General features: G+C 41.5%; 1 protein-coding gene across 8 annotated transcripts in view; it reads right to left on the minus strand.

The window, feature by feature from the left end:
* Window positions 1-14,177, minus strand: part of LOC143287360 (delphilin-like) — a 91,753-nt gene that overhangs the window by 8,153 nt on the left and 69,423 nt on the right. For 5 of the 8 annotated variants that reach the window (XM_076595336.1, XM_076595365.1, XM_076595348.1 and 2 more), the window contains 10 exons: window positions 13,299-13,319; window positions 10,434-10,493; window positions 9,307-9,434; window positions 8,469-8,537; window positions 7,041-7,127; window positions 6,428-6,496; window positions 4,903-4,989; window positions 3,601-3,730; window positions 1,505-1,557; window positions 417-500 (listed from right to left, as the gene is read on the minus strand). In XM_076595336.1, coding sequence (XP_076451451.1) covers window positions 417-500; window positions 1,505-1,557; window positions 3,601-3,730; window positions 4,903-4,989; window positions 6,428-6,496; window positions 7,041-7,127; window positions 8,469-8,537; window positions 9,307-9,434; window positions 10,434-10,493; window positions 13,299-13,319 — 788 coding nt within the window. Of the gene's footprint in view, window positions 1-416; window positions 501-1,504; window positions 1,558-2,110; window positions 2,211-3,600; window positions 3,731-4,902; window positions 4,990-6,427; window positions 6,497-7,040; window positions 7,128-8,468; window positions 8,538-9,306; window positions 9,435-10,433; window positions 10,494-13,298; window positions 13,320-14,177 lie in introns of those variants that run through there. The other 3 variants (XR_013055949.1, XR_013055951.1, XM_076595357.1) reach the window with 3 other exon arrangements.

A 14,177-nucleotide genomic window follows, 5' to 3' on the forward strand; every position in this document is an offset into this window, starting at 1 on the left:
ATCTGTATCCTTTTATTTTTGTTTCAGCGAAATATCACTTTAATTTTGACCCTTTTTTTCTCCCTCTTTTGGGGGGTGGTTATGGTCGTGGTGGCGAGGGGAGTAGTAATTTGTTTCTTTTTCTGTTTGGGATGGGGTTGAATATTATACTGTTTATCATACTGTTTAATTATACTGTTTATGTATTTTGAAAAGTAGACACAAGCATGGAAATTAGCACTTTTTGATCGATTTTGCCGGCAGTCAACAAAATGACATTGATCATTTTCAACAAAAGCCGTGATTCTATGCATGGATAAATGGTCTTGCACACACACACACAAACACACACACACACACACACACACACGCGCGCGCGCGCGCGCAGTGCCGTGGGCACATCAAATATATCGGTCAAGCGGTAAGGGAAAGGATACACCCATGACATCCTGGAAATGATCAGTACATGTGGTGATAGAGTGGCCATGACTGCCTATCTTATCCAGAGCCGCTGAGATCTCCTGTAAAGAAAGGAAAGCCGATTCCACAAAATGTTTCGTATTCAACACAATTCATGATTACCAAACGACTCATGAAAATAAGTGAAAATAAGTAAGTATGTCTCTTGTCTAAAATGTTCTCTGTTTATTTTCAGCCGAAGAAAAAAAAATAAAGATAAAACAACAGCATGAAGAAAATTCTTCAGCAGACTTCATCTTTTGACTTGAAAATCAATAGGCTGTGCCCAGGTGACAAGTGTTGGTTTTGCATTCTGAAAATTCTCGTGAACAGTGGTGTGGTGGCCGAGAGGTAACGCGTCTGCCTGGGGAGCAAGTGAAAATGAGCGTATGGGATTGACTCCCACACTCACCAGTATCTTCTCTCCTTCCAGTGAACCGTGAGTGGTGGTCTGGACGCTAGGTATTTGGACGAGTCGATAAATCGAGGTCCTGTGTGTAACATGCATTTAGTGCACGTAAAAGAACCCTCGATGACAAAAAGGATGTCCTCAATTCTAGAGAAAATTCCATTATGATTAGAAAACAAAACCTTCGCGGACAAAAAGGTGGCACTGCACCGTAGTGATGCACTTTTCCTGGGGACAGCAGCCCAAATTTCACACACAGAAATCTGTTGTGACAACACGTAGTACAAGAGTAATACAATACAGTATATTACAATATAACACAACAATAGGCTGTCACATATCCAGCAGAATATCACAATTGGATGGACCACTCATCAGGGCGTTGGGTATTAACCACTACACAAGTCAGGTTCATGTTCGTTGGAAGCCAGTACAGCTTAAGCTTTTGGCCTCAAGAATAATCGTAGGCATTTCAGATGTGTTAAGTGAAGATATTCTTACGGTTTCTATACCCACTACCTACATGTATGTGTGTGTGGGGGGGGGGGGGAGGGTGTCGGGGGTGTTTGTGTTGGGTGTGGGTGGGTGTGCTCGCATGCGTGCGGGTGTAAGTGTGTGTACAAGCGTGGGCTTGTGGGCTTCTCAGACAGAGAATACCTGCAATCCTTTGCGTAGTTCTTGGATTTCTTGAGTCAGTTCAGAACCGGACACTGAAAAGCGAAATCAGTACACTCATATAATAGAAAGTAAACGAAACAACACATTACCGTTGCGTAAATAAGAAATATCACACACTTCCATTCACGCAAACGTCCACAAAGCATACGTATATGTGAACAATGCTGATTACAATTTCTATGAAACATATACACATCCATATACACACGTCTGCACACACAAAGACACGCGCACATGTTTTATCTCTGTGTGTCTGTCCAGTCTGTTTCTGTGTTTCTGTGTCCCTCTTTCTTCACTACAAAATACAAACACACACACATACACACACGCGCGAACGCACGCACGCACACACACACACACAAATTGACAGATAGATAGAAAGATAGATAGACATACAGATAGACAGACAGACAGATATAGATAGATAGATAGATAGATAGATAAACTGCACAGATAGAGGGGGGTGGGGAATGAGATGAGATGCACACGCAGTGTTTCTTGCGCGCCACACCTTTTCCCTCTCCTCCTTCCACACGCACAACTGCCATTTCTTGTACCACTCGAGGAAAACTACAACATACTTACGACAGCCATGCCCAGGGCTGTGTGAAGCTGGAAGGGAAAGTAATCACCTGCAAAGCGGCCCGGCTCTTCCCTGCATGTGCATGTTAAATCACCACCACCTCTACAACAGAAGCGCATGCAATGTAGCCAATGTGCAACTCCAGCCCACATACATGCAATTACGAAGTGAAAAAACACATTGATTAAATTAGAGAATCAAAGGAAAGGCCTTGAACGTCAGGGAATTATAAAACAGAAGAAAACAGAAAAACATCTTGCAATGGGATATTTTTAAACAACACATTGTTGTCTGTTGTAACCTTGATTTTCGAAACCTAACCTCCTCTTTTGAAAGGGTTAGGCTATATTCTGGTCATAATCATCCATTGTATCTAGTTTGATGAGAAGTGAATGAAAAACTGAAGCTCGACCACACGTCTGTATTTTTTCATCATGCTGTATTGTAATTTTGATACTATGACCCACGACTTGACTATGTAATGGTTTTGTTCTCACAATGGCTAAACATGTCACCCAATTTGATGAAGATTGCATGCAATACACTATCTCCCATGAATAATTATAATAATTAATCTTTTATCATAATTATTGCTGTTGTTATTTACAAACACAGTCATTTGCACAACAGGCTGCCTACCTGGATAGAGCTGACAGAAAGTGCCTTTAGGCGCTCATCATTCGTTTCCTGTTTCATACCTACTATGATACAAAGTTTGAATCACATACCATCTGAATCAACTGAGAAGATGCTAACGTCAGATTTTTTTCATCAAAACACACACACACACACACACACACACACACACACACACACACTGGGTCGTTACATAGACTCACTTTATTTGCAAGAGTATGCAAAAAAGAAAATGACACACACACACACACACACACACACACTGGGTCGTTACATAGACTCACTTTATTTGCAAGAGTATGCAAAAAAGAAAATGAGACAGAAAGACATTCCCTCCTCTCTCTCCACTCAACCCTTCAGCCCCTCAACCACCATCTCCACAGAATGAAAATCCATTCAGCTGGCCAATCATACACCAACAAAGGGGGTGGGATAAGAGATAATCAACCTGAAATTTTCAGGTGAAAAAAAGGAAAGAAAAAAAAGCCAGCAAACAAAACAAACTAAACTCCATGCCAATGCAGAGTCCCACCTATCCCGCCACCAGCCTGTTATAAACCTTTACGCTCTGACAAATGGAAGAAAAAACGTCAACATGGAACTCATAAACAAAACGAGTGCCTTGTGTTGTGTGTGAAAGCCTGTTTGCGTGATGTGTGTGAAAGCCTGTTGGCTTGGTTTGGGTGATAAAAAATCATATCAGACAAAGAAATGATCGTGAGCACACTAAATTTACAGCAGTGTGTGAAATACCTACACACACACACACACACACACACACACACACACACACTCCACAGACAAACAAGCGTGCATGTTCATGAACACACACACACACACACACACACACACACACCTTTGACAGCTTCAGAGAGAGACGGCAGCTCGTCAGCCAGGGGCAGCAAGTCCGGAAACTTGGTGTAGCACGTGTCGGCCAGCACGTGCAGAAAGGTGGACTTGCTGTCTGCCGTCTTGGTGATCTCCAACTGCGCAGTGATACAACAGCTATAACAGTTGTGGCAATAAATGTACCATTACGAAGAATAATAATACTAACAACAACAAGAGGCGACAAACACGAGACGAGACGACACGATAAAATAACATAATACATCACAATACAACATAACAATACAATAAATAGACAAGTAAATAAATATACAGTTTTAAACAGTTATCAATGTCTGTCAACTCATACAGCCATATGATCAACCCTCTTCTCCTGATCTCCTGATCATAACTTCATTTTGTTTTGTTTTGTTTTTTTGCAATTGAAACAGAAAAATAAAAGAAAAAAACAACATGTTCCGTGGACGTGCATGCATCTGAGATAAAACTGCTATGGTGAAAAGAATCAACAAACTGAGCATACTGCGTTTGATTTCATACGAGACCAGCTTCCTTTTTCTTTCCTTTTCTCTTCCTTTGTTTTCTCCTACAGTTGTTACCATGTTGCCAGTTCCAGGTGAGGAATGGGTCTTCAGCATAATCATTTTTGACAATCATAAATAAGCAGGCGGGGTTGCTTAGTCAAATAAACTGCGCATTTATCATCCAAGCATTCCAGCTGAGTAACAGGCAAGCTGAAATACAGAATGTGGAGCATTGTTCTTATCCTCCTGAGGAGCGGGGATGGGGACGGGGGGGGGGGGGTTAACTCTGCATGTGTGTGTGTGTGTGTGTGCGCGCGTGTGCGTGCGTGCGTGCGCATGCGTGTGTGCATCGGAGAGAGAGAGAGCAGGGGGAGAGAACAGCAGAGACAGAGAGAGACAGGGAGAGACAGACAGACAGACAGCGACAGAGGAGCATGTGTTTTGCCTCAGCCCACCACTTAGTAGTTTAAAACACATCAATATTGTTACAGTGACAACACAGCAGCCAATAATAATCATAATGATAGTGATGCTATTAATGTTTAACATCAGTGAAAAGGGAAAATGTAAACACCATATGAATGGAACAAATTTCGCTATCAAATTCCATATGAATGGAACAAAATTTACCATCAAACTCCATATGAACAGAACAAGTTTTACTATCAAACAACATATGAATAGAACTATTTTTTTCAATCAAACTCCATACGAATGGTACAAATTTTATAATCAAACTCCGTATGAATGGAACATATTCTACTATCTTCTTGTAGTAATGATACCTGTGTCAGGAAAGTTATTCTGAAGCCTGCCGCTTCCCCAACACGGGAGTTGCCTTTGTTCATGTAGTTGCCCATCGCCAGGATCAGCTGGAAACAAAAGAGATGTGTTAACACAGAAGAAATTTCACAACACAAAATCAAAAGTTGAATTATGTAGGGAAACCAATTTCTTTAAGGGGAAGGTTAAAAACAAGACAACCAAAACAAAAACAGAAGGCTCAGCCTTAACCGTGACACTGGCCTGGAACTCCTTCCAATTTATGGCAGTCAATTGTAGTGCCACGATCGGGCGCCTGTGGTTGGGAAACATTGACGTAGCCGTGATTTCATTTCACTCACAGCCTTTGCAACCCCAAACTTTCTTGTACCAATTGTGCTGAGGAAGAGGGCATGAAACCCCCGAATCAAGTTCAACTTTTGATTCTCAGTTCTGAGCTTTCTTCTATATGTAATCAGAATCAGATAACCTATACCGACGAATTTGTTAACACCTTCAACACGTTTCTAACCAATTACTTGTCAAGAAGACTATACCTATGAAATGGTCATGTTCCCGCAGGTTTTACTGCCTCTCTCTCTCTGTACACATGAGGCCCAAATATCAGAAGCTGGTCGCTAATTTGGAAATCCGGTGAAATGTATTTGTACATGGCGGGGGAAACGTGCTTAAACTTTATGTATGTGTTCGCGCGCTTTTTAACCATAAGTTATAGTAAACAAACTTCATTAAACGAGTCACCTGCAGAAATCTTTTTGTTTTCGCTACAAAACTCTGATATTTTTACGCAGACTTCCCTGCACACGAGAGTGGGAAAAATCTGGGGTGGCCTGATTCGCACAATAAACATCCTGGAATGACACACCGCTGTTTATCCGTTCACTTATAGCTGCTGCCTCATGCTATTAGGTGCAAAGCATTTTCAACGCAAATGTCTCGTGTTTCGAAATTCCTTAAAGATGACAGAGAAAAACAAAAGACAAGAGTTTCAGTTTCAATTTCGAGGAGGAGTCAGAGCGTGCGGACAGATCCATAATTATTATACGCTAAACTACATTTGCTACAAAAATAATAATGAACAAAAAAGCAAATGCCTGCCCTTCTTGCATAAACCAAACAAGATGATCATGCCTTGAGAAAGACAAGCACATTGCACAAAAAAGAAAACAACCGAACAATGGAGAAAAACGGGGAAGAAAAGAGGACAAGGGAGAGTGGGTGTGGTGTGTGAGTTAGAAGCAGGGAAGGAAGAGGACAAGAGAGGGAGGGAGGAGGAGAGACAGAGAGAAGGTTGAGGAACAAAATCAGGTATGCATGATAATTGGGAGAGATCTGCTGGAGAAATGGAAAATGTATTTAATTATGACGTGGAGAGGGGGAGATACAGTCAGACAGATAGAGGTCGAGAGCAACACACACACACACACACACACACACACACACACACTTACACACACACACACAGATGGTCAGACAGACTGCCAAGCAAGAGACGATGAGCACACAGAGTGCTCAAAAATATTTTACCTCAAGCAAACGCGCCAGCTTCTTACTGTGGCGAAGTTCATTGGAGGCCATTCTGACACATCGCATGTTCTGCAGAGAAACGAAATGAATTAGCCATATCTGCCGCTGTAACAACATGGATTGACAGTCCTAAAACACACTCTGGCAACTACCTAGTGCCTGTGTTTTGGTAACCCCAACGCACTGAAGACACGTCTAGCCAGGTGCTATTTCCCCATTAATGAACACATTAAGGACAAAACGGCAAACTACCAGTGTGGTTTTTGAGAATGTGATTGTTTTTTTTCCACTCCGATCAAGATTGTAGTTAACAGAATCAGGCACTGAGCTTGATAAAGAACTGAGTAAAACCATAAATAAACAGTCCTCGCTTCAATTGGCCTGGCACTCTTTGGTACACTCGCGTATGAAGAAAACAAAGTTTCTGTAGGATCACAAAGTGGAGATGGCAGACTTGAGGGGAGGGGGGTGGAGAATAAAATGATTATTTTTCTCGAGAGTGTGTTCTATTTACTTATCTATTTATTTTTTCATACATATTTATTTGTCAATGTATTTGTTTATCTATTTGCTTTCTTCAATCATAATTTGTTTTATTTACTAAGTGACCTACCTCTTTCATCTCCTCCGTCTTCTCCTTGAAGTTGGCCTTGAAGAGAAGGGCTTTCAGGCGCTCCTCATATCCGTAGATCTGGCTCATCTGGTATCACACACATAGTCCTCAATAGTAATGATAATAATAATGTCTTCTTACATAGCATGCTATCCGGAAAACTGCTCTAGTTGCTTCACAAAGACATGATATTATATATGACATGTTACATCAATGTTTCATATGTACACCAAATGTACAGGTCTTGTAACATATCCACACACATAAACACAGTGCGTACATACATACAAACATGCTTTCAAACGCACATTCATACATATCCGCCCCCATCCCTACACATGGATACGTGCTAATGCCATTGAAAAATCGGCAAATTGTCATGAATGGCATATCAATGACACTGATATGTCAAGAAAAAAAGGAGCGCATTGTTGTATGTAAGTTTCTGTGCCTTTATACTCATTGTAAAAGTGATACCTGTATGTGTATCCCTCATCAAGTGGACCTATGCCTTGTGCTATCTAGAACGTTGGTTTGCTTTCCGATAGTATAAGAGACAAGAGAATGAGAAACAGACAAACATGAGTGGATGGAGAATGGCTGACAAACGAAGACACGGGCACAGACAGAGATAGAGAAAGAAAGACAGACAGACAGACAGAGAAGTAGAGGGGAATGGAAGTGATGGCGGTGGGACAACTGCACGTCTAGAAGAGGCGGGAAAAGCGAGAGGAAGAAAACTGAATGACAGATCGGGATGGGAACACAATCCCCGCAAACAACTTTTTTTTTTCCTCAGGGGGTATCACTGACGTTCGCCTACGCTGCAGCGCGAAGGTTTTATTCTTCCCACGTTCATTTTCTCTGCTCCGCGGGTGTGTATTTCATTCCCAGTCCTCGGCATATTCCTCCTTCGCATTTCCAATCTGTGACGGAAATGCAGAACCTGATCTTGCAGCCTGGCTCTTAGAAAGCTCCCAAGTCAGCTGCTAGACACATGAACCTGTTTACCCAACACGGCGAAAAAGAAAAGTAAACAACAAAGAATGTGACAGTATTAAAGGCACAGACAACGAGGAAAAAAAAAAGAATTACAGTGGAAGGAAGAAAATAACTTTCAAAATGGGTGGGAAAAGATGGCGGGAGGGCAGAAGAGAGAAACAAACTCTTCGTTTCTGAGTTTAAAACCTGGTGGATAAATAGAGAAAGAAAAAAAAAAGAGACGGAAACATGCGCATGCATGCACAACACCCCATGTAACCCACTAAGCCCATGGTAATATTTTAAAATTACACTTTCGTGAAAACGCTCGTAAACACAATATTTGTTCAGCGCGCATTCCCCGACACACGCACGCACGCACGCACACACACACACACACACACACACACACACACACACACACACACACGTGTTTTTCTGTCTTGCCTCATATGAGAACTGGTCGGGTTTACTCAATTCGTCGATTTCACCTGCGTAGGCATCATAGTGGGCCATCTAGAAATATAGAAACAAACACACACACACACACACACACACACACAGGTAGACGCTTGCATACACATGCACATGAAGGCGTACAAGCACACGCACACCAATTCAATCAGCTGCAGTCTTTTCAGACCAAAACCTGCTCCCTCTCCCTCTCTCTCTCTCTTGTTTTTTTTTCTATCCTGACACTCATGGTGGAAATTAAAAGACGTTTAAACGTTCGTTGATTTGTTGTTTTAACTTGTTTAATCACAAATTTACTCATTCATTCATGCATACGTTCGTTCACTCCTATTATTATATCACTTATCCTACGAGTCCTACTCTCTTACTCTTCCCCACCCCCCACCACTCTTTCCCCTTTCCCCTCTCTTACCTTCCCTGCCCACTCTCTCTCTCTCTCTCGTCTTTTCTTTTATGCATACTATTATATAAATATTGTAGTTGAAAACTTGGCCAGAGTTTAGTAAACCTATATGAGCAGAGCTTTGCTTTTAACATCTTGACTGCTGATGATAGGTAGGTATGTTTCGTTAGTGAATGGCTGTCACTTTACTGATTATGAGACTGAACGTTCAGGTCACGAAATCAGTTGTTTTTGTTTTTTGTTTGTTTTTCTTCTTGGGAATGCATTTCCCCCCCATAAAATCAAATAAATCATTCAAATTATACACAAGAAGTAGTTATTGTTCTTCAGATTCATGCCACAATGACTTAATTTCGTCAAGGCTCAGCAGGCAAGTGATTAAACACGTGGAAAGATGTGCGCACTCACCTCTTGTTTGCTGGGGGCGTATGTGATGAGCTGAGGCAACAGTTCAGGTGTCAGCGTCTCCTCATCGAGCAGGTACACGGCTTGTTTGATCTCCTCCACACTCAGTTTCAGGTGGCCCAACAAAATAGCTGGCACACAGGTAAGACACTTGTTTAACAATAATAATAACCATAATAAATAAAATGAAATAGATAATAATGATAATGGTAATATAACAATAACAATAATATGACAATAATAACAATAAACTCTTATTTAGCAATTAGTCAAAAAGAGCTCAATGTGCTTTGCATGTACAAAAACCTATTAACAATATAAATGAAGAAATAAAAGAGCAAATCAATAAAATAAAAAAAAAAACAACTTCAAATAGAGACCATGACACGACTGTTCAATACCTTCAGCTTCGTGTGCCCACAGTGTGAAGTCTTATTTCCTCTTGTAGCAACATAGTGGCCATATTCGCTTTTGGAATATTTCAATGTAAAGTTGGGCTTTAAGACTTAAATACCGTTTTTTCATGTAGGTAATTAAAGAATGAAAAGTATATCAAAGATGATTCCAGTCCACATGTGTTTGTTTAATTTTCTTTGGTTAACTCTCTCCATACGAACGGCGGAAGAGACGACGTTAACAGCGTTTCACCCCAATTACCATCATCAAAATATTGCAAGCGGAAGGCTCTTATACTGAAGAGGTGAATGTTGACAAAGAATACCACAGTTCTGACGACGGAAGCTAAAGGTTGGGTCATTCAGACACCCACTGGACATCCGAGGTGTCTGTGCAAAGGAGAAGAGAGGACTGGCCGTACTGAGTGAGTTAAAGAAAGTACGAATCACGTCCCTCAAAAAGATAAACAAAAATAAGTAAACAATTTACATATGTATATATATATATATATATATATATATATATATATATATATATATATATATATATATATATCATAAAATATAAATGACAATATAATAATACAAGAATATAATCACAAATAAACAGAAAATTGTATTTCGCTGAATGCTTACGCTTTATCAATGTTCTTCGAAACATGGCAGATATACTACTTCCCAAATGTAATGGAACTAAAAGCAGGAAATACAAAACATCCGGAAATCCACACTTACATATATTATAGGCTTTCTTTGAATTCATGATGCACACTTCCTTCTTCTTGTCCTTGTCTCCTGTAAACACACACACACACACACACACACACACACAGAGATATATATATATATACACATATTTTCACAACAGATGTTAAAAGTATGTCAACACTTCGAAACGGCGTACTCAAGATATTGTCACAACCTTCTTTATTTTTTTTTATTTTTCAAGACATGAAAGAAAAATGGCACAAAGTTCATGCAGCTGTTCAAGCGACCCCACAGCCCACGTAGTAAAAATAGACGATGTATATCGACACAAAAGAAGTTTTTACATGTTTATGATGGCGATTAAAATAAATTTATTGTCTTTTTCAAAGCATTTCTGCACGCACAATGAGGGGGGAAAAACATAAAAAGGCGAAAGCAAAGCTGTCCTTCTCTCTCTCTTTCTTTCCCTCTCTCTGACTAAGATTAATGGACGCAGAAAAATAAAAGAGCAGTGGAACAGTAAGAAAAAAAAAACGTGTTTCCAACGGTGGTGGGGTATGTGCGGAGTGACAGACGATGGGGACGGGGGCTGATGGTAGTGGCGTGTGGGTGTGTGTGGGGGTGGGGTGGGGGGAGTTGAGGGGTGGGGGGTTGGCTAGAGGGAAGCACCGACACCAACTGTCAGACGTTTCAAACCAAATCGTGGGGCCGAGGGGTGATGGAAGTGGTGTGTGGGTGGGTGGGGAGGCTTGGGGGAGCACCGACTGTCAGACGTCCCAGACCAACTGCTGTTACCAACGAGGAACGGGATCACAAATACACTACTTTGGCATAAAATGCAACCTTAAAGAAAAAACTATTTTGCACTCCAGTGTCTCCCTTCTCTCCGCATGAACGGGGACGGCCGGTTCTGCGTTTAGACATTAGGTTCAAGTTTGGCTCAGTATGGTGCCTGTGCACATGTTCAGTCGGAGAACTGCCACATGGAAAAGTGAAAGTGGGGGTCGGTTTGGTAGATAAGAGCTCCCTGGGAAACAGAAAATGAGACTAGCGTGAAGCCTATGGTTTAAAGAAAGGGATACATGACTTTGGAAGCTGCAGCCCCCAACTAGATTCCGCGCACAATTTGTCTTCATTTTTAATATACAGCCATCGAAATACATATCGAATCTATACACGTTTCATTTCCAGTCTATTGCATGCTCATTGTGTTTGATTGCATAGGTGTAGATCTGGAGCTAGAGGGTTGGCAGTAGGTGGATAGTGATGGTTATGTGTGTGCGTGTTATACGCGCGCGCGCGTTTGTGTGTGTAAGCGTGCGAGCGGATGCCAGTGTGTATGTATGTGTAGGATCAACATTTTCGTGTGCTTTCGCGCATTAAACCATCAGATATTTTGCAGGTACATATAAGATATTTTGCAGGTTGTCAGTCAAATGGCGGAAATAGGAAGGTCTCGGCTTGTAAAAACACTTTCCAAGTGAATGGCTTAGTTTCAACTCATTTCAGTCTTGTGTTGAAAAAGCGGTCAAGACAGCATGATGTGAAAGAAAGTCAGACATACAGATAGATAAGGAGACAGATACCAATGTTATTTGTTTGCTAAATGTAATCTTTGAAGACCTTCCTGCCTGAAGTGTATGTATGCAAATCTCGTCTTCTCTGGAAAAAAACACCAACTACTTTAGCGTCCCAGACAGGTGTCATGGAGCGGCTTACTAACTGAAAGCGAGCTTTCTTAAAAATTATCATTATCTAATACATTGTTATATATTCCTCCCAAAAATCCCAAGGACTGACACGTGGGAGTAAAATCTACTAACTTTTAAAACTCCAGAATTTGCCAGAAGACACATTTTAAGTGCAGAAAAAGAAACAAGCGTCCCATAGAATATCGTGTGTCGTCATGATGAAAAGTTCAGTTTGGGCAAGGACTTCCAGCTTAAACAGAGCTTTAGACAAGGACTTCCGGCCGAAACAAATTATTCACGTGACTAAATTCCTAAAAAAAAAAAAAAAAAACCACACACGAAACTCTGGACCTTTGTTAAACTTGAAGCCGATACAGCATACCATATAAAGCACAAAACATCCCTGTAAAAAGAAGCGACGCTCAGTGCGTAATTATGGGCCCCCGTACTCACAGCCGGTATGACATTTTTTCCACTACCACTGGTGTGGTGGTCTAGTGGTGACGAGCCCGTCTAGGAAATGAGGAAATCTAAGCGAACACCATGCTGTATCCCCCACCCCCTCCACTAAACCTTGAATGTTTGTCTGAACGCCAGTCATTCGGGTGAAACGATAAACCGTGGTCCCAAGTGTAGCATGCAGGGAAAAGATTCCACGGCAACAAAAGGATTGTCCCTGGCAAAATTTTGTGGATAAAAATCAACTTCAGTAGAAAAACAAATACATTTACAGGCAGAAAAAAATATGGGTGGAACTGCACTTCAGCGACGCGCTCTCCCTGGGGAGAGCAGCGCGAATTTCAAACAAAGAAATATGTTGTGATAAGAGAGTCACATGATACAATACAAGACTCTGTGTAAAACTGATACCATATAGCCAACGTAACCCCTTCGACATACAGATGCAAGGCGACTTTTTGAATTAATCAGCAGTTAGATCAAAGCTTCTTTATGTGCAAAGCAAACTCACCCGTAAATACATGAATAACCCTCTTTTCAATGTCCCAAATAACTTTATTTCACCTTTTGGTTTAACATCACACGCACGCAAGAAAACAAATTGCCACGAACTATAAATAATTCATGCTGGTAGTTAAACTGAACATTTGTGCCCACAACATATAACGATACAGAGAACAGGTATGAGTCTGCAGCTATTAGCTACATATAACTGGCATACATCTACATCCCTCTAACATACCACTGCCGTCCTCTGGCACTTCTGCAAACGATACAGATTCAAAACATTATAGCAAAAATACATCTTGCACAATTTAAAGAACGACATACGATGGATGTTCATCAAAGATTTTGCCTCACCCACTTCCCATGGACTGAGAGGAATGAAACTTGGCACAGTTATTAATCTTTCTTTACAAAGGTACCATCAAGGGTGACACACTTCTTCCATCCTTTTGTGCAGCTGTGAAGAACTTGTCTGTAGAAGTCTGCAGGTTGCGCCAAATGCCACGACCTGACCTCGAAAATATGCGTTTCATCGTCTGGGAAGTGCTTGCTTTTGAAAACTGAGTTTATGGTTGGAAAGTGGCGGACGTCAGATGGTGCGAGGTCGGAAGAGTAAGGGGGGTGAGGGAGGATTTCATAGCCGCAGGACCGTGCTCCATCTGTGAACCGAGGCTTTGTCTTTCAGGAGGCGCATAGCACTGGTCAGCATACCCAGCCTCTCGGTTACGATGGCTTCCCGCATTTTCTGCAGCAATGAAGTGCAGTATTTCCTGGTAAATGTGGTGCCATTTGCCATGAAATCCATCATCACTATTCCGCGCTGGTCCCAAAAGACATGTGAGCATAACCTTGCCCACCGAGGGTGGGACACGTGCCTTCTTCGGCGGTGGTGAGTCAAAATGCTTTCATTGCTTCGAATGGACTTTAGTTTCTGGATCATAGTGATGGACTCATGTTTCGTCTTTCGTGATTTGTCTGTCAAAGAAGTCCTCCTGGTTTTCTTGGCACATGGCCTAAAGATCCTGGGAACACTGACTCGTTCCTGCTTCTGGAAAGGTTTGAGCAACCGAGGAATCCATCGTGAGGACACCTTCCGCATGAGCGGATAGTCATG

This window comes from Babylonia areolata, chromosome 1 (genome assembly GCF_041734735.1).
Source record: "Babylonia areolata isolate BAREFJ2019XMU chromosome 1, ASM4173473v1, whole genome shotgun sequence".
Classification (NCBI taxonomy): Eukaryota; Metazoa; Mollusca; class Gastropoda; order Neogastropoda; family Buccinidae; genus Babylonia; species Babylonia areolata.